The sequence below is a fragment of the Perna viridis genome, chromosome 10 (assembly GCF_037379345.1).
Source record: "Perna viridis isolate PV_CMFRI_1.1 ecotype Kerala chromosome 10, ASM3737934v1, whole genome shotgun sequence".
Taxonomy (NCBI): Eukaryota; Metazoa; Mollusca; class Bivalvia; order Mytilida; family Mytilidae; genus Perna; species Perna viridis.
The window spans coordinates 18532544-18552531 of record NC_142454.1 but is presented as its reverse complement, the minus strand read 5'-3'; the positions used below and the strand labels follow the sequence as shown (position 1 = coordinate 18552531).

At 32.3% G+C, this 19988-nt stretch overlaps 2 protein-coding genes across 5 annotated transcripts in view; one reads left to right on the top strand and one right to left on the bottom strand.

The window, feature by feature from the left end:
* Positions 1–706: 706 nt before the first annotated feature.
* On the bottom strand, positions 707–15521 carry LOC148604820 (anaphase-promoting complex subunit 10-like). 2 transcript variants are annotated; one of them, XM_088550227.1, is made up of 4 exons: positions 15455–15521; positions 7694–7858; positions 5152–5314; positions 707–3829 (listed from the first exon to the last, which is right to left on the bottom strand). In XM_088550227.1, the coding sequence occupies exons 2-4, from the start codon at positions 7806–7808 to the stop codon at positions 3550–3552; spliced, it is 558 nt and encodes a 185-aa protein (XP_088406353.1). In that variant the 5' UTR covers positions 7809–7858; positions 15455–15521; the 3' UTR covers positions 707–3549. The 2 variants fall into 2 exon arrangements, with proteins under 2 accessions (XP_088406353.1, XP_088406352.1); XM_088550226.1 differs by lacking the exon at positions 15455–15521 and adding an exon at positions 15272–15374.
* LOC148604819 (beta-alanine-activating enzyme-like) overlaps positions 15109–19988 on the top strand; it is a 31871-nt gene continuing 26991 nt past the window's right edge. Inside the window, exons 1-2 of one of the 3 annotated variants that reach the window (XM_088550223.1) lie at positions 15109–15211; positions 18296–18447. In XM_088550223.1, the coding sequence (XP_088406349.1) occupies positions 18310–18447 (138 nt within the window). In that variant the 5' untranslated portion in view covers positions 15109–15211; positions 18296–18309. Of the gene's footprint in view, positions 15212–15411; positions 15557–16159; positions 16182–18295; positions 18448–19988 lie in introns of those variants that run through there. The other 2 variants (XM_088550221.1, XM_088550220.1) reach the window with 2 other exon arrangements.

Here is a 19988-nt window from a genome sequence, read left to right as displayed (position 1 = left end):
GATTCTCATTTTCATGTACATGTATTTCTCCCATTCTAAGCCAGTGCATCTCTGCATTTGACTTTATAAACATTGAGTGGTGATTTTACTTCTGTGAGAGTTTTCTCACTGTTTGACATGGTTTCTACAGATTTCATTGGTGAAACCAATTCTCCATCAGCCTATCCTTGATTTAAATTATATCTCCTCTCTCCATGTTAAAATTTATATTTTAACATGCCCACTAAAGCTTGTATGTTGAAAAGTTTAATTTTATCACCTCGATAACCAGTCATATGTCTGAAGAAGAATCCATATACATATATATATCTCTGACCAATTAAATACATAAGTTAAACTAATTGACAAATGCACAAATCTCTGGACAGCTAATATTAAATGTCATAAAAAGAGGTGTCCAAAGACATTAACTGTAATGACAATATACAACCAACCCACAATTCAACATTTATACATCTAGATCTATCTATAAACTAAATATATGTTCAATATCTATAACTAGTTCCAAAGGTTTGACTACTGAATGTGTACAGAGAAAGAGATGGATTGACTGGTGGAAAAATGAAGACCATAACTACAGGTAAACACCTTATTAGTATTTACTGGTAAATTAAAAAAAAAACTGAAAATCATATAATTTAACTTGAAATCTAAGAACCAAATTTAACTCCTCCTCCTTCCCTATTGACATATAGATACAAGCAAATAAAATTCATGATTTTTTTTTATTCTACAAATTTGGAAAGAGTTTGACAAAGATCAATAGTAATCTGTAGAATTATAGAAAGTATGTGTAACACGAGACAGCACATTTGATGTGGCATATGGTATTTTTACTAAATATAATACAAAAGGGGTGTTCCTTCATGGAACTGAAAATATATAGAAACATACAAGTACCAAATACATATATATTAAATATAACTCTTGCATGTTGAAGCCAGAATTTAATTAAGGTGTGTTTTTTTTTCTTCATTTTTTAGCAGATTATACTGAATAACACGGCTTGCAGTAGTTTACACTTTAAAATAGTGAATCGGTTTTTAACAAGACACTCTCAAAGAGCCTGAATCACTCTACTGGCAAATAATGCCCTATTAAGGAAGTAAATAAAGGTATCATGCCTTGTTACCGTGTTTGACAAACAAATGTTGAAAAAGACCACATATTGATGAATAATGTAAGTTCAACTGAATACCTGAGGCACTGTAAAATATGGGAAATGCCTTCAAAGTGATTTTAGAACCTCTTGAAAAAATTGGGGCAGAAGTCCCCCACATCGTTATCCCACATGGTCTGAGGGGGATATAGCCCACTATACATTTGTTGAAAGAGAACAAAAAATGAAGTTAAATCATGGATATACAACATTTTCATCCTCACTTCAACTCAGAAGGCAGTATTTACTACATAAGCCAAATATAATTGAAATTAATCAAGTGTAAAAATTAGTAGTATAATGGCAGCCATTTTAAAAATGGTCAGCCAGAACAATTTTTTGTCAACACCATTCAACTAAGAATACCATGTTTCCTAGCAAACCTTAAAATAATTAGAATCCAAGCAACTGGTAAAAACCACCATAAATTTGCAGCCATTTTGAAAATTGTTGCCTATCAAAAAATTTCAATACTGTCAGTCAACTCAGAGAAGCATGTTTACCTTATGAGTAGCTTTCATCTTTCATTCTTCTGTAGTTGAGGGAAAAATAGCAAAAAAAACATTTTGACCTCTAGGTTCTATTTTTAGTAATGACTGTCATGTTTTTCAACCCATGAAAATTTTAAATGATCAGTTTGTACAGGATACCCTAAGGAACAATTATGCCAACTTAATTAAATTTTGTAGCATGGTTTCAGAGAAGATTTGAAACAACAAAAAAATCTGTTTCACGGACAATAAGTCCTACATATGGTGACAAATCACGGTCAATAATTACAGCATTGGTCTGTCTTCTAATGTTTAACAATATAACCCATGTCAGAATTCTGCTAAATTCAACTGTTTTTGAGTTATTTGCAAAAGACTGTATTTTGACCCCTATGTTCTATTTTAAGTAACAACGGTCATGTTTTCAACCAATAAAAAATTTTAAATGATCAGTTTGTGCAGGATATCCTAAGGAACAATTACGCCAACTTTAATTAAATTTTGTTGCATGGTTTCAGAGAAGAAGATTTACAAAGTTGTACATGTGAAAAACAACAAAAAATCTTGTTTCAGGGGCCTTTACTCCTACATCTGTTGACGAATCATTTTAAAAATTTCGACTTTGGTCTGTTTTCTGATGGTGAACAATACTACCCAATGTCAGAATTTTGTTAAATTCAACTGTTTTTGAGTTATTTGCAAAAAGTTGTATTTTGACCCCCCTATGTTCTATTTTTAGTAACAATGGCCATGTTTTTTTAACATTTCAAAAATTTTATACAATCAGTTTGTGCAAGATACCCTTAGGAACAATTACGCAAAGTTTCCTTCCAATTGGTCACTTAGTTATAGAAGAAAAGATGTTTGAAATAGCTAATGAGGATGGATGATGACAAAACAACAGATGCAAAGTGATGACAATAGCTCAAATGTCCTTTAGGCCAGTTGAGCTAAAAAATGTAAACTGGCCCAAACCATGTATTTTGGTGCGACTTAAACCTGTTCAAAACTAAGAAACATGTCTTATAAATTTATTTTTTAATGGATTCAAATCAAAATATCAAGAATTTGTTCCTTAACAAAACTTTATTTTATTCAGGATTATTTGAATTACAAAGAGCAGACTAAACATCATATATGAAATCACAGTACCAAAGCAAGTTATACAATCTACCTTGGTTTTCTCAAAGAGAACCTACCAATCAGAAAGCTTGTTACAAAACAAATGAAAATTATTTCAAACAGAAAGAAAAAAACAAAAGTCATTATATCAAACAGCATACCAAATACATGTACATTACAAATGACTCTAGCATGTAGTATCTTAGATTTAATCTTTCTTTTAAATCAAAGTTCATTAAACAGGAAACCAGGCATACACTTAAAATAAGCAGAAAACAAGAGACAAGAAACAAATATCACTGTGCCAGATTGAAATACATTGTATTTAAGCTAGAATATAATTATACCTAAATGGTGTGAGGAATATTTGACAAAATGAAGATCAAAGTTAAGTAGAGTGATATAACATTGCATGAGGTTGCTAGGGATAAACTATCCATAAATGCTTTAGTAGTCAACCAATCAAAATATATAGTCTCTTACAAAATCATATGAATTGAATACTATTGATGAGCATCCATATGATTTTATGTTGATCACTAAATGAACCCAAAAAGACTATCCTCAATCATCTATAGGTCACAGGGAAGTCACATCAAAAATTGAAATTTGCAGACTATAAATGCTGAAAGTATAGTACTAGTCTGTAAGGTAACCTACTGATAACTTCAAAACTCATGTTTGAGAATAATTTACTACAGATAAGCTTCATTTCTTAATATGTTTTGTGCAAACCATAATACATTAAAAGACTTCTTTCTAAAAATATAAAATCCACTATCTGATATGAGCAAATTGTAATAGTTCAGGACTTGTAAATTTTGGTATTTTAGCTGAAGAAATGTCTTGCACAGGAGAACGCACCTTGATCCGCCGCAAGTGTGTGTCTCTGCCATTCTGGTGATTTGATAATATGGCGATTTGTATCATAAATGTTCTAATTTGTTTATCGTTAACATCTTTCATTGGAACACAGACCCATCCTACGGGCTCTGACATCTCAATCTGTTCTACCTCAACAAGATCATTGAAATGGGTACCAGCTCTAATAGAGATCCTGAAGATTAATGAAAAATATTGTTTTAATAAGAACACATTACTTATGAGCAAAGCAAGCCTTTAAATGCAAAGATACTGGTAGAATGGTATTTAAAACAAGCATTCTGAGAGTATGGCATGACAATTCAAAGTTCCCTACTGAAAGAAATTCCTATAGAAAAGAACTGAATGCAAAACTTCTTGCATAATTTGGTGACGACACAGTGCAAAAAACTGAGTCAGCATTAATTTTTTAAGTCCAAGGTCCATAACTCAACTGAAAATTAAACAGACCAGAACAAAATTTGACATTGATCTGTAACTTGTCAATGTAAACAACGTACAAAATATCAAACATATATTTGCAAGCATGACAAAAAAAAGTGCAAAAAACTCATTTTTCAAGTCTAAGGACCATAACTCAGCAAAAATACAACGGACCACAATACAATTTAAACTTGATCTAGAACTTGTCATGTTTAATAAATGTACCAAATATTTAATGTATATCTGCAAGCATGCTGAAAAAAATTGCAGAAAATTATTTTATTGCATTTTTTTTTTCTAAGTCCAAGAGCCCAAACTCAGCAAAAAGTCAACAGACCAGAACAAAATTCAAACATTATGTGTAACAAGTCATGCTAAAGTAATGTACAAAATATTAATTGTATATCTGCAAGCATGAAGAAAAAATGCAGAAAACTGATTTGACAGACTGACAGACAGATGGATGGACTGATGGACAAAGTGCAAACCTCTAGACTTCCCCTTTGGAGAAACTGAAAAGGGCCAACTGAAATAGTTTTGTCAGGTATCATCAAAGTCTAAATGACCAGCATTGTGTACATGAAAATTTGTCAGACAAACAAAACAGTTGCAAAACTGATGATATATTACCAGTCACAGTCTTTGATTCAGTCTTTTTCAATGTTACAGTAACTGTGAAGCTTGATTTTTCATCAGGTACCTAATTTTATAGTTTATTGTGGTTCAGTCAACCATGAAACAGAATTCCCAAAGAAAGGTAAAATTTATAATAAAGACTGTGATGTCAGACGACCTTGAGTAAACTACAAATTACCTGTAAAAAAACTTTTCAAAAGCCATGAAAATTGATACACACAAACTAAAACTTTGCAATAACCTCTGACTTTCTAATTTACTGGTAATTACATTCATATCTTAATATACATGTACAAAATGCATACAATCTATCTATCACCTTAAGTCAAGACTGTGCAAATAAGTTTTATTTGTTTTATACTACTTGGAATCAGGACGATTGTCTTATGAAAAATTTCCCCAATTCTTTAATTCACTATAGACTCATGTAACCCTTACCTATTAGGTGTGTAACTTTCATCTGCTTTATAATCAGTGTACACACAGATATCATGGATAGTTGTCTTCTTTCTAAACTGAATATTCACAAGGTGTGGTTGAGGTCCATCTGACTGCCAATAGGTATCTGATGAATCATCCCTCAACTGGTCCACACCAAAACCTATAAAATTTACCAGTATGTAGAATAATGGAGTTTAAAACAACAAGTAATTATGTAAGAGGCAATAGGTCATATGTCTCATAAAAATGAACCTTAAATTGAATCGAATGATTCAAAAACATTAGATTAAATATATTAAATAAAACGAGAATGGAAATGGTTAATAGGTCAAAGAGAAAACAACCTCACCAGGATGAAAAATGCCAGTCCAAGGCCACCCAAGGGGTCTTCAATGAACGATGAAGAAAACCTAACACCACAGGGAAGGCTGTAACTGGAGTTTTCTTAGTTTATTCCGATCCTTTTCATTGCTCCCTTGTATCCAAATAAACATAATGGCCTAAGGTACTGACAAAATATGCCAGTGAAAAATACATGTGGGCCTATGGAATAAATTATTTAGAGTTATTGGCCCTCTGTGGAGACGAAGACCGAAGGGACAGATGAGATGATAGTATGCATTCAAAAACCTGGAACAAGAACAATGCATGTGTACTGCTGGTGTGCAATCAAAAACCCGGGCCCAGAGCAAAGACAATGCATAACAGCTGGTGTGCAATCAAAAACCTGGGCCCAGAGCAAGGACAATGCATAACAGCTGGTGTGAAATAAAAAACCTGGAACAAGAATAATGCATGTGTACTGCTGATGTGCAATCAAAAACTTGAAGCATGAATCATATGCACTGATAATGTCCAAGGTCACCAGCATTCTGTACACACCCAAAACATTGTATGAAGGGGTATACTTTTCTTACCAGGCATAAATATACATACTGTTTGTGAACAAAGACAAAACAATCTATTCTACTGAAACAGCAGATTCAGCAAAGGTCAAGGTAAAAAGTAAATACTTTTCTCATGCAAATCTCTTAACCCTACCACATTAGGGGACTCCCACAAAATCAATGAAAGATACTGAATATCCCCCATAAAAATGTAAACTTTGTGGGAGGTTTTTGGTTAAAATTACTAAGTTTCTCTGAAAAGTACTTAACAATTGAATTTTTACATTAAAAATCTGCCTTTATGTAAAAATCTCCCATGTGTGACAGTGTCATTTCCCACATGACTGAACTGTCCCAAAGTTAACAGGTATGCTCATGCAGCTAGAAACTATTTTCAAGCACTTTTCTTATATCAAAAAGTCAACAATAGATGTAAATCTCCTGATATATTTGAAATGGATGTTGTGTTAGTGCCACAGGGAAATTATTATTCACAGCCGGGTATATGGCCTTGAACCACATCCAGATATAAAGGATTTGTAAAGACATGCACCTAGCCAATCAAAATCCTAGAAATTTACCAGTATAGGGATAATAACCATTAATTACATTTACTGTTTATATTAAAATATTCTCATTATAAATGATGATTCGTGAATCAATGAAGCACATTTCTAGCTATTTATATAGACCACACCCACAAATACCCACTGGTTCTACTAGATTTTTTTTGTATGTAGTTGAACTTAAGAATATGTCAATGATCATGTGAATTTAATACTGAACCATCCATGTCAATAATCGATCTGATAACATCACTAAATAATTCTCAATAATTAGAAGTTTATCTTTTTGTCTTCTCTTATGCTGAGGTAAACAACAAAATTTCAAGAAGTGATGCATATAAATTTCAGTTTCTTGTAACAGATTTTTAAATTCAGACTACATTTGTACATATGTTACCAGTATGATCATACAAGTACATGTAGTTTATTGTACATATGTTACCAGTATAATCGTACATGTAGTTTATTATACATGTTACCAGTATGATCGTACATGTAGTTTATTGTACATATGTTACCAGTATGATCATACAATACATACATAAAGTTTATTGATAGCTTGTTTCTATGATCAGTGTATTATACTCTGATGTACTGATAACATGCTTCTGTGATTTGTTTACAATCATATTACAGATATTTTTTACCTTAAATATTTCCTTTGACATGTATGTTTTTCACATTAGGTCTCTTCTTTGAATTCAATCTGCATAAGAACTTTCTAATAGGTAAAGCACGAAATCTGTGACCTATTGTTAACTAGCAAGGCCCATGCTTTCAATCACAATTCAAGGAAAATAAACAAAGTCCTAGGAAAACAGGAAGTTGTTGTCGAAATATCCCAAAAATGGATTTCAACCATATGGCATACTTACAGGAAGAATATTCAAAATCTCAAGCTGCCGTGATGAGTAGTTGATGAGAAAAGTGTGAAAGAAAAAATGTTCAGACTGAAACATGGACAAGGGTTAAACAGGGCTCTCCTTGGAGCAGGGGTATAAATATGACATGATTTCGAAATTCAAGCAGATTTCTCATCATAGAAATCTCAAATCAAAATTCTTACTTGGATAACAATGTGTGTACCTGGTTTACAAGATGACAATGACCAAACAGCCTGACTTCCAACTTCTCTTAATTTCCCTTCTTTTTCCTCTTTAAAAATATCGAGATCAGGATTTGCAGTGACTTTAGTTGACATACTGGTATTTCACCCTCACATGTTGTTAGGTGTGCTTTCTGCTTTGGATCCTGCAGCAAATAAAATACATGTATGGTAATTCTAACATTAACATGCAGATACCAAATTTTTTTTTTCAAAAATTTTCAGTCTCAGACCTGATGTGTATGAATATCATCATACATGTACATGTGCATGTATTTCAATTGGTAAAATACTACTCCCTAAGATTAAGACAATGTGCAAGTACATTTTTGTATTTCTATTAGTTGACTACTAAACACCTACAATTAAGACAATAATTTTTGGAACTTGTATAAACAAACTTAAGTAATGACATTTTTTTCCTATACAATGAGTTTTTAAAGTGTCTGTCAAATTGTTTTTGTCTGTCCATGTGCATGTATGGTGGTTGTATTAATCACCTACAGTATTTTCTGTGTTCTTTTAAGAATAAATATGTGTACAATTATATTTTACTTTTTTGAAAAAAACATTTTTATGAAGTTTGCAAGAGGTTTTTCATTTCTTCTCTTTAATTTTTAAAAGTTATTGACACACTTCCCTGACCTGCTTCCATAAAATGTATGTAAAATAGAGGTACGTGTGGCTATCATGTAAAGAGTAAATAAAACCTATTTGTTTCTTACCGACACAATGTTTTCTTGACTTGACTTCACAGTGATGGAATTATTGGATTTCTGATAGTTTTAATTTATCAAAATTAAACTCAAGTGTACATGTGTATTTATTCTAATTCTAGAATGCAAACTTTTCGAACAAAAGTTAATAAATTTAGTTTCCAATTTTTGGGTACTAAAAAATTAGACTGTCAGTATGTCAACTGGTCATACAAAAAAAGTTTTCATTTCAGCGTTCTCAGTGCAAGAATGATTTTTTTTTGCCAATCTTAGACAGTGTGTGTAAACTGGAACAACCCATATGTTATGCCAGAGCTTGTCGTAACTACATAGACTTTTTGTATTGTGCTAGACTTCTTACAATTAGGCTTCTGGAACAGGATTATGCTGATACAAGATTGAACTCATCAATACAGAAGTTTTATGGTCGTCATCATGAACTCGTGGATCGTTATGGTGTATCCATCTGCACTACAAATGAAAACTGATTTGTTCAAGTCACAGTTTTCCTTTCCTCTTTCGTCTACCCAAGATGACTTTTTATGAGCAAGTGGGCAAAAGTTTCTAGAAAAGCAGAAGACATTTACCCTACCGGTGTACCAGTGGATCATGCTCCCAGTGGACCATGCTCCCAGTTTTTAGTGGAGTCTGATTTGCTCATTTACATGTACTTTTGTTATTTTGTATGAATTATATTGGTTACTTTATGTTCTTTGCCATGTTTGTCTGTTTTCCATGACTGGTCTTTGTCCCTGGATTACATTCTTTTGATTTAGGATAGAATCTTGGTTCCCTTGATTATCCTTTGCATGTAACTAATTAAACAGGAAATGTATTTGTAGACTACAATGATCCCTTTACAGTTCAATATTTCCCCAATGTGAAAATAAAACTATGGAAACAAAGATTATTATAGTCTACTATAGAAATCCTTGATAAAAATGAGAATCATCTCTTGATTTGAAAGCAAGGAATTGTTTTACTGTAACTTGCTTCCTTTTCAAACTATTTTTTTAATGTTACTTTGGTCATCTCTGAATAACACTTTTATTACCTTGTATCAATAATTTATCTGTCACATTTTACCTTTACCAATGTTTACATTAATAATAAAACATAGAGCAAAAACTCTTATTCAGTAATTTAAGTTGCAAATATTTGGCAATAAGGTTCATTCTTGCATTGAGAATGCTGAAATGAAAACATTTTTTGTATGAACAAACTTGATTTCTTATTCATTGTATTCTATCAAATTGACAGGACTATTTATCACGTTTTACCTTTACCAATGTTTACATTAATAATGGAACACAGAGTAAAGACTCTTATTCAGTAATTTAAGTCGCAAATATTTATCTCTTACTAAATTGAACCACAGAAATATAAATGTCAAGGTAAATGTCATACTTCTATCATTATATGATGCTTCCTTCATTTTGTGTTTTGACCATGTTCCACAAGGCTCAATTATATGTGTTACGCACCAGGCACATTTCATTTTCACTTCTTGTGGCCACAATCAACAGCCAAAAAAGCAAAGTCAATAAAATGGTGACACTAATCTGCAAAAGTCACATGACAAATGACCCCAGAATGGCAATACACTTTGAAACCTAACCTGATTGTATCAACCAATCAAAACTGTGGACACATTTAATGTTTGTTGCTTAGGTAAATAAGCAAGTTCTAACTCACTGTCAATTAATGTAAATAAGATATTTTATGACTTAAATCCTCTACATAAAAAAAACGAACAGAATTTCACTTTTGAATAAATTAAATTAGGCAGCACCTTTACTTCCATGGGCTAACAGCTACTTTTGGAAGCACCGTATACTAGGTAGATTGTGTGGCATTCATATTTCAACCTGAAAGTCATTAGAAGCATCTGAAGTGCAGAACATTGGAGCACCACAAAAAAATAGTTTTTTCTGCGTCTCACTAATTGCCGACAAGAACCGCCAAGAAGCGACAAGAAACATGAATTAGCGACAAGAAACTTTGAATTAGTGACAAGAAGCTTGAATTAGCGACAAGAAACTAAAAAAATACCGACAAGAGGAGATAGACTATATTTATTTGCTGTTTGAATAATAAACAGATGAAAAAAAAATCATCTTTTTTAATAGGAGAACTGAAAATGGAGAAGATTGTAAGAAGTTATATTAAAAAAAAACTTTTGTACATGCATAGTTAATATGAATTTGCCATGTAGGGTTTAAAATACAGAAGTTAGTGACAAAGAGTAATCAAGGGAACCAAGGTTATAGCAGTCAAAAGAATGTAATCCAGGGACAAAGACCAGACATGGAAAACAGACATACACAACAAAGAACATAAAGTAACTAAAATCATACATACAAAGTAACAAAAGTAAATGAGCAACTCGGACTCCACTAAAAACTGGGAGCATGGACCAGGTGCACCGGTAGGGTAAGCATCCTCCGCTTTTCTACAAACCCCCGCCGAGTTGCTCATAAAAAGTCAAGTCCGGGGTAGACAAACGAGGAAAGGAAAACTATGACCCGTTGAATAAATCAGTTTTCATGGTGCTGATGAATGAAAAGAATGAAAAGGAAATGATTCTTTGAGCCAAATAAATTTTGTGACTTTAATAGTAAAGTTACGCATGTGTATCAAAATTACCAATGCTATATTTTATTGTGGTTTGTGCGTTATACACATGCTTAAATTTAACCAAAGTTCCAAAATGATTTTTGTGTTTTTTTTAAATTTATTTTTGTTTAGTTTAAAATGAAGTAAACGTGTTTAAAAATTTTGAGGCACATGTTTCGACTATTGAAGTCTCATCAGTAATGCTTTGTCAAAAAACAGCTGAATAATTGCATATCATTTTATTGTGGTTTTTGCGTTACAAACATGCTTTAAGTTGACCAAAGTTCCAAAATGATTGTTGTTTCTTTTTTTTTTTTTTTTTTTGAAGTTCTTTTTTTTTTAAATTTTAAAATGAAATAAAAATGTTTAAAATTTTGAGGCACATGTTTCAACTATTGAAGACTCATCAGTAACGCTTTGCCAAAAATAGCGGAATTAAATGCAAATTTAAAGGACCAAATTATTTCTGCGGATTTTCTTTGTTTTATAAATTTGTAATTTGTTCAATTTTTGAATTAAGATATTAATATTAATGTCAGCATAACAAAGCGAAACCATATGCAAATATGTAGCAAAGATTCTTACAAACGCACAGAGTCGTACTTTTGCAAGGACCAGAGTGACTGCTTTGGGTCCGGTATTTATGTTAATGATGAGTAAAAAGTGTGGATTCTTCAGCTTGGGTGTTTTGAATGCATGTATAAGATGAGTTAAGTTTTGGCTTCAGTCAGCTTGGTAGAAAAACAAGTTCTGTAGTAGTAACCATTTGAACGTAAATGACTAATAAAACAACCACGCTTAGAATCATCAACAGTGTTTTTACTTTACTTAGTTTTCTGGTCTATGGCTTCATAAATTATGATGCTAAAAAAATTCTTATTACAGCCAATATTTTTTTTAATTTTTATATCAAAATAATCAGTGTGTTTGATTCTGAAGGTTACTACAACAATTCTAGCTACCAAGACTCTTGATTGTGAGATCAAAGGGTGAGTGGCTTCTTTTAGGTAATTAATATCATAACTACCTCAATTAACAATTTAACAACCCACCTCCCGGGGAAAGCCCATGTGCCATAATAAGTCAGTGATTAACATCTTGTTGACTGGCGCGTGGATGAATGTCATAACTTAATTAATCCGATTGGCTGTTATGCATAAATATACAAATCTATCAGAGTTTAGAAAGATCTGTAATCCTGACATATCGGCACTCATTAAGAAATATTTCAAATATTTTTTTTAAAAAATAAAAATAGCATATAACATCAAAGAAACAGATAACATATATCTTAATCTTGTGATAAAAACATACCATTTTAAAACTCAAATCTTTGCAAATCCAGTTATTTTTCTCCATTTTTGTCAATTTATTTCTTTATTATATTTTAAAATGTCATTTAAAATGATATATTTGATTAATATTAGTTTCTCAAAATTTTAAACCTTATATGGCAAATTTTACTGGAGACATTAATGTGTATTAATGTCCCTGTTTTTATCAACTTTGCATTTTTTTATTTTTAAATATAACCAAGGATTTATAATTTCTTACATTTATTTCTATTTTTCATCTTTTTATAATTCAAACAGCAAATAAATATAGTCTCTCTCCTCTTGTCAGTATTTTTTAGTTTCTTGTTGCCATTCAAACTTCTTGTTGCTTCTTGTCGCTAAATCAATTTCTTGTTGCTTCTTGACGCCTCTTGTCTGTAATTAGTGAGACCATTTTTTCACATGACACATTGTCGATCATTGTCCACAACCACAATAGACAACTTTCACTTCCTTTGGTTACTTATATTGAGATCAACTGGTGTAAAATTGGGCGCCAAGGGGGGTCCGTTCTTCAGTCTGATGCCTCTTTTTTAGTTGTCAGGTCAGTGGTATGATGGTCTGACAGTCAGTTCAATAGTCTGAGGTTCGACGTATGCAGATATGGTGCTGGGACAATGAAGAAGCTAAGGTTATATACTGTGCCACACTACATTTTTAATTGAGGATTTCTTGTTTTATTCTTTTTCGTTGGTCTATCTAATCCCTTTTGGGATTCAGCGCTGGAGATATTTTTTTGTTTTGACCACCGGTGGTCCCAAAAGGGATTAGTCTCCGAATCGGGTCCGTTCACCCTACTACCTGTTCGCCCTCAGTCCGTTCGCCCTAATACCTATTCGCCCTGGGTCCGTTCACCCTATATATTCGTAGCCATTATGTTATATAATCAAATATTTCTGAGTAAACATGAATGACATAAATGGCAGAATAAAAAAAGTAGTTTACTTTCAAAAATATTACTTCATGTATTGGAAAGGGAGACAATTCAGCCAAGAACTGACAATATCATTTATTTTAAACTTATTAAAAACTTAATAGATATAAATTTCTGTAATCACTTTTTTAAGCTTCTTTACAGGTGATTTCAGGCAATATGATTCATCTGGTTCATTCAAGGCAGCAGAGGTATATACCATATAATTGTAGTAAATCATAAATAAATGAAGACTAAGATACAATGTATTCATCTTTATTCAACATATTGATGATCATCAACACATGTAAAGTCAATGCATGATACTTCTGACAATTCAGCACTAAAATAATACAAGAGTAATTAACTTATTGTTCAAAATTCAGTTCTTAATGCAATTACTGCTGTGGCTGAACTTGGTCTAGTGGGTTGTTGGTAGGCCTATATAGAGTCTGGAAACAATCTTTAAGAAGTGTGAAGTAGAGATGATACCATCCACATACTGGTCCCATGCAGTTTGGATTCGTTGTTCCAGTAATGTGTATTTACGCGGACATCTCTTTCTAAATCGTCAGCATGCACACTGACATCTACTGCTTAGGCTTTGGTCTGAAGGTCTGGGACAAGAACGTAGAAAGGGACACTAGCATGTTTGGCAGCAGTATTCAGTCTGTTGTTCCAACCTAAAAATTAAATGAAAACATTAATCATATGTAAATAATTAAAGAAGATGATATATTCTGTCTCATATCTATGTATGACCACTTTGCTCATCACACTTTTAATTATTCACTTTTAATTATTATTTTTAAATAACAGTTTAGAATTATACTTACGTGTCCATGGTTTCAGGTGGATCATCAGCATTCCAGTGACCAATGTCAAAGGTACCATCCAGTGGATTTGGTTGGTCAGGCTCCAGTGGTGCTGCTGGTTCTGGTTCTAGTTCAGGATCTGCTGCTGGTTCTGGGTCTACTGCTGGTTCAGGATCTGTTGCTGGTTCTGTCCAGTTTCTCTGCTAACATGGTGCACAAATGAACTGCGATTCATTTCCATGCTTGGCATCTTTGTAGGCTTAAAGGGAAATACCTGCAATTACATCATATTAAGTTTTTATTTAAATAGATTACTGCATTTCTTTCATAACATCAGATGCTTTACAGTCTTGATCATGTTTGTTAAAAAATTACCGTTAAACAGATTTTTGAAACAGGATGAATATCTAATAAAAACTGGCGTATACGAAGATTCATTTCTATACATAAATACTTACCAGTACCACATAGTCTGTGCTGCCACCTTTCACATACATCACAAGAAACTGTGCTGTCGAGGTCAAACCTCTCTGTCACATGAAATACACAAGTACTGTACCATAGTTTATAGAAGAATGACGATGCTCCATATTCCACTTCCATATATACTTTTTTTTTGTCAAAACACACTCAATATCAAAACAACCAAGCTGTGAAATAAATTTCCCATAATGTCTTCCAGTTCATACATGCATTGTTTGCCCATATCCAAGCTGATTATTAGCATAATTAATCCACCAAAGACTATTAATAGGTAATCAGTAAGATCAAAGATATAATATTTATACCTGATCATCAATTAATTACAATCAAAGGTAATTTAGACTGAGTTGCTTATAAAAACAAATTTAATAAAGCAAATTAATTAACAACATTATAATAAATTAAAATTTCAAAAAATTATGTTCATATTTAAAAATTATGTTCATATACACGTATAACAATAGTAAGAGTATTAAAATTATACCTGATATTAAATAAAATAGGGCGAACGGACCCGATGGCGATAGCTTATAATAGTCTCCGGAGCTACTTTCCACTTTCTGATTTGGCCGTCCACTCCACAGAAAACAGCTCCGGAGACTGAATCCCAAAAGGAATTAAGGTACAAACAAGATGATAATATTTGAGTTTATTATCTGTATAATCTTGGTACATAACTTACATGTAATGGCCAGACTTCTGATACATTCGTCGATTCGAACAAACCTCCAAAACATTTAAGGAGTGTTAGGGGCGAGTTTAAAAATATTAGTTTCGAATATGTGCAATGTAGATCATTACATATTAAATTTTGTATCAAAAAGAACGTTTTTACATAAAAAATGCGTATGAAAAATAATCTTACAGTAAATATTGGTAAATATCCTGAGACATACAAATGCATCAAGACTAATCGTGCTGTTAATTCTACGTCCGTAAGTGGCTTCATGCGGGAAGAAATATTGTGGTAAATAAATATTGTTTAGTTTGTCTATGCTTGTAAGCTATTTACAACATTGATTTATTATTGAAAAAAAATCAATAGAATAAAAAAATTGCAACGTATAGCATTAAAACTTTTGCTCCCATTAAAAAGACTTAATTTGTGAAACTAGCCTTACTACTAATACTAGGGAAGTAGGGTCTATAGACTATGTGTTACCCGTAGTGACTACTAGTGGCCTTACCAACCTCTACCGTACAAAAAAAGTACTGCTCTATCCTGATGATGTTTTGCTATAATATTCATTTATAAGAGGAAGTCAATCATCTTAAGTGCCAAGTCAGAAGCAAAAGTATCAGATTTCTGTTTCAGCAAATTAGACTTCATGCCATATATATTTTGTCAGTTTTTTCTTAGGAAATTTTCATCATTAATAGGCGAGAAACAGCAAAGGGCATTCCAAATATTTGTAAAATTATCTTAAAAACAGTTCTGGGTTTGGCATAGATTGCATGGTTTTATGAAGATCTTTCAAACCGGAAGTAGTTTTTAGTAGATCTATGTCTTTTGATCATTTTGTCATTAATTACGAAATGTAAAAATAGTGCACAAGACAGGATCAAGATATAAAGTATCTAACAGATGAAAGGTTGGTTTTCACGGCAATTTAGCAAGATTTCTAATAAATGATGCCAAATTAATGTACAGTTCTTTATGACAAAATTCAAGAAGCCTTTTTAATTTATATATTGTACATCTGCGGATACACAAAAAGAAATAATGGAATTCATTTCCGATTCGCTGCTCACAAAGAAGACATATTCTTTGACCTTTTGGTATCTTAGACCATCTACATGTACCTGTTTCAAACGATATTTTTAAATTGGAGCATCTCAGTTTGGCGATTTGGTGCATTTCACCTACTTTAAGTTTTAACAAGTTTGATTCTAACTTAAATTCTTTTTTGAATTCAAAATAAAATTAGCAGCTTGAAGAGTTATTAGCATTTGAGAACCATGATTGAATGAATTGATCTTTTAACTGTCGTTCAACAATGGTTTTCAATACATTTTTATCCATAGGTTTTTGATCATTCCAAATAAAGTAAGTTCTACCTCGTTTGGGACGGACTTAGCAATGACATTCGGATTTCTGGGATGCAGACAGATGATATTTTTTTATTGTCAGTCAGTAAACTATTCCAGTATAAAATAAGCCTGCTATTAATTATTATTCCTATAGGAAATCTGCCTAGTTCACCATAGATTATGTAATTTGGGGTGCTATTCCTAACCTTTAAAATGTTTTTACAAAACTGAATTAACAGTACTCAATTTGACACATCCAAGTTTACTAAAGTTACTCAAAATTACATAAATATTTATATTCATAATATTTCACACTTAATAGTTTTATGATGAGATTGTTTATGTGGTATGTAACTACACTATTTCTGCACAAGAAATAAAAGTGAATTTTGTGGGTTTTTGAACATGTATGAACCATGTCCTGTTGACATCTATAAAGACTGCTACTTCAATCTTTAATGTGATTTTTTAATTTTAAATGGGTCAAGGGGAGCAAATAAAAATAAAAATGAAAGACCAAATCTTGGCGAGTGAATGGGAAAAAAAATAAAAGAGATTATTTGTCGTTTTTATTTTTTTTGCTGTATTTTACATGTATGTGTGTGAAAAGTAAAAGCTTTTAATACCCAATTGAAATATATATTTCACTTCTACTATTATTTAAAGACTGATTGATGTTTTCTCAATGAAACAGAGAATACACTCAAATTTTGACTTGCCCATTTTCAGGATTAATTGCCTTTGAAAAGAAGGTGTATGAAATATGTTCAGTGTGTGGATACATTGGTACCCCTTTCCAAGTTTTTGGCTACATTTCCAAAGTGTTTTGAATGTGTATTTCAAGTCATTTGTGAACATTTCAAATTTGTCTTAATACATCAGAACCCACGCCACATTTGATCTAATTGTCACTGATCAGTTATGATTGTTAGTTGGAAAGTCATGTTTGCATTGTGTCCTAGGTGTGATTGGATGTCAGCATCTTATTGATGTAATATGTTTTGGTAAAGGTTTAATTGGTAGGTGAAATGATCTTGATAGTTAAATTTATGGAGGTCTATGTTGGTTGCAATTATGATATGTATTTGTCATACTTTATTATAATGACCAGTAATTATCAGCTGTGCAAGACAGATAAAATGGTGATTATATGCAAGATGTTTACTCAGTACTGTATTTAAATGTGATTCCTTTAATTTTTCCAGAGATTAATCTTATCTTTTGGAGGTTAGATAGGAGCATTTTTGGGATATGATGATTATTTTGAATTTACAATTGATATTGAAGTAGTTGGTTACATCAGTATCAATCGCGGAGGTGGAATGTTGGATGAGTCTTGCTTTGTAAAATGCAATGTGCAGTATATATTTACTGTGATAAAACTTTTATTTTTAGTATGGGATTTTCTCACAAATATTCAAAAAGTCAGTGGAATTTAAAAAAATAAAATGACATTCACATACTTTTATTATTACTTTATTTTTCGCTAAAATAGGGTCTGTGGTCCTGTAAAACAGATTTTTAAAAAATGTTGGCCTAATTGTGTAAAATTAGCATTCAATGTACATTTTTTTTTTTGGGAGGGGGGGGAGTTGAAGGGTATTGCAGGTCTGAGATCAGGAAAGCTGTATGAGATGATCGTAATTGATTAGTTTCATTGTAAATCTATTTATAGCTGACATCTTTAACATGGATGCCAATGATGACCAGATGGCAGGTGATGGAGAATTTTCTACTTCAAGCTCACCAATCGGGCCAAATGGTTTTGATTCATGTATTGTGGATGAAATTGGAGGTGATGAGGATGAATCTTGTGAAATAAAAACGGTATTTTAATTGCTGTTTCTAAGTTTTTTACCTCACCTGGCAGAAGGTCGTCATTAATAATTTTTCAAAACTCTTCTTCTCCTCTGACACTACTTGACCAATTGAAACTCAACTTGGTGTGCATGTTCCATGGGGTACCCTGCATAAGAACTGTTGTGGGGATTTTTGATTCATCATAAAACATGGCTGCGGTTACTAAAAAAAGAACATAGAGGTTAGACAGTAGTTTTTCAAATATATCTCCAAAACTGTTTGGTTCAACCAAATTCTGACATGGGTACAAGTGTTCAGCATGATGAAATCTGTCTGTGGTCAAATTTTCTTTTTCATTCATATAGCCATGTTGGAGTTATTGGATTTTTTTTGGCTATTCTTTAAGTTATTTCTTACCAAAATCTTTTCCTCAAACGCTACTTGACCAATTGGAACCAAACTTGGTTTGAATGTTCCTTGGGGTTTCTTGCATAGAACTGATGTTGGGATTGTTGATCTGTCAAAAAATATGACTGATGTTACTAAAATTAAATCATTGGGGTTAGAATTTTTTTCCCATATTTCTAAAACCGTTAGGTTTAGCCAAATTCTTTCAATCACGAAAATGATCCATATTATAAGGCCTACAAAGTTTGAAGGGATCAAAGTTGTCAGACCCCTCTTTCTTAGAGTTATTGCCCTTGAAAGATGGAAAGGGATGTTTTTGTTTTGTTTTTTTTTACAGTTTTCAGCCAATATCTTGAAAACTGTGATAGATAGAAAGAAACCTTCAGTTGCTAAAATGATCTTTTTGTTAAGTCCTACCAAAGTCTTCTTGAATAAAAATTGTTGGACAGCTCCTTGTTAAATTCATTACCCTTGAAATCAAAATTTAACCAGATGACCAATTTAGGATCCTGGGTTTTTTGTAACTTGCTAAATTAGTTTTTTTTTTTTGTTGACTTTGTTAAAAATTGTCTGAAATGTGTGGATGAAGCCCAAAAACTACATATTCTTCATGTACAACCTGCTTTTTTAGTTGGCCTGGCCAAAGGCCATGTGAGCTATTGCCATCACCAGGCGTCCGTTACTAAAAATAGAACATTGGGGTCAGATAGTAGTTTTTCGCATATATCTCCAAAACCGTTAGGTTTAGTCATATTGTGATGTGGGTAAAAGTGTTCAGCATGATAAGATCTACATTTGTATCAGTGGTCAAATTTTCATTTTAATCTGTTGAGCCATGGTGGAGTTATTGCCCTTTTTTGACGTTTTTTTTGCTATTTTTAATGTTATTTCTTACAAAAATCTTCTCCTCTTACACTACTTGACCCATTGGAACCAAACTTGTTATGAATGTTCCATCGGATGTCTTGCACAAAAGGTATGTTTAGATTTTTGATCCGTCAAAAAAACATAGCTGCTGTTACTAAAAATAGAACAGAGGGGTCAGACAGTGTTTTTTTTTGCACATTATACATGTATCTTAAAAACCGTTTGGTTTAGTCAAATTCTTTCTTTTGCTGAAATGATCCTCATGATAAGTCCTACCAAAGTCTTCTTGAGTC

Bases quoted from the DNA above. Each gene is read 5' to 3' on its own strand.
- LOC148604820 (XM_088550227.1), bottom strand. From the start codon at position 7,808: ATGTCAACTAAAGTCACTGCAAATCCTGATCTCGATATTTTTAAAGAG. The intron at 5,315-7,693 runs GTACACACATTG...TAAATTTTATAG, and splicing joins ATTGTCATCTTGTAAACCAG to GTTTTGGTGTGGACCAGTTG. The intron at 3,830-5,151 runs GTAAGGGTTACA...ATTAATCTTCAG, and splicing joins GAAAGTTACACACCTAATAG to GATCTCTATTAGAGCTGGTA.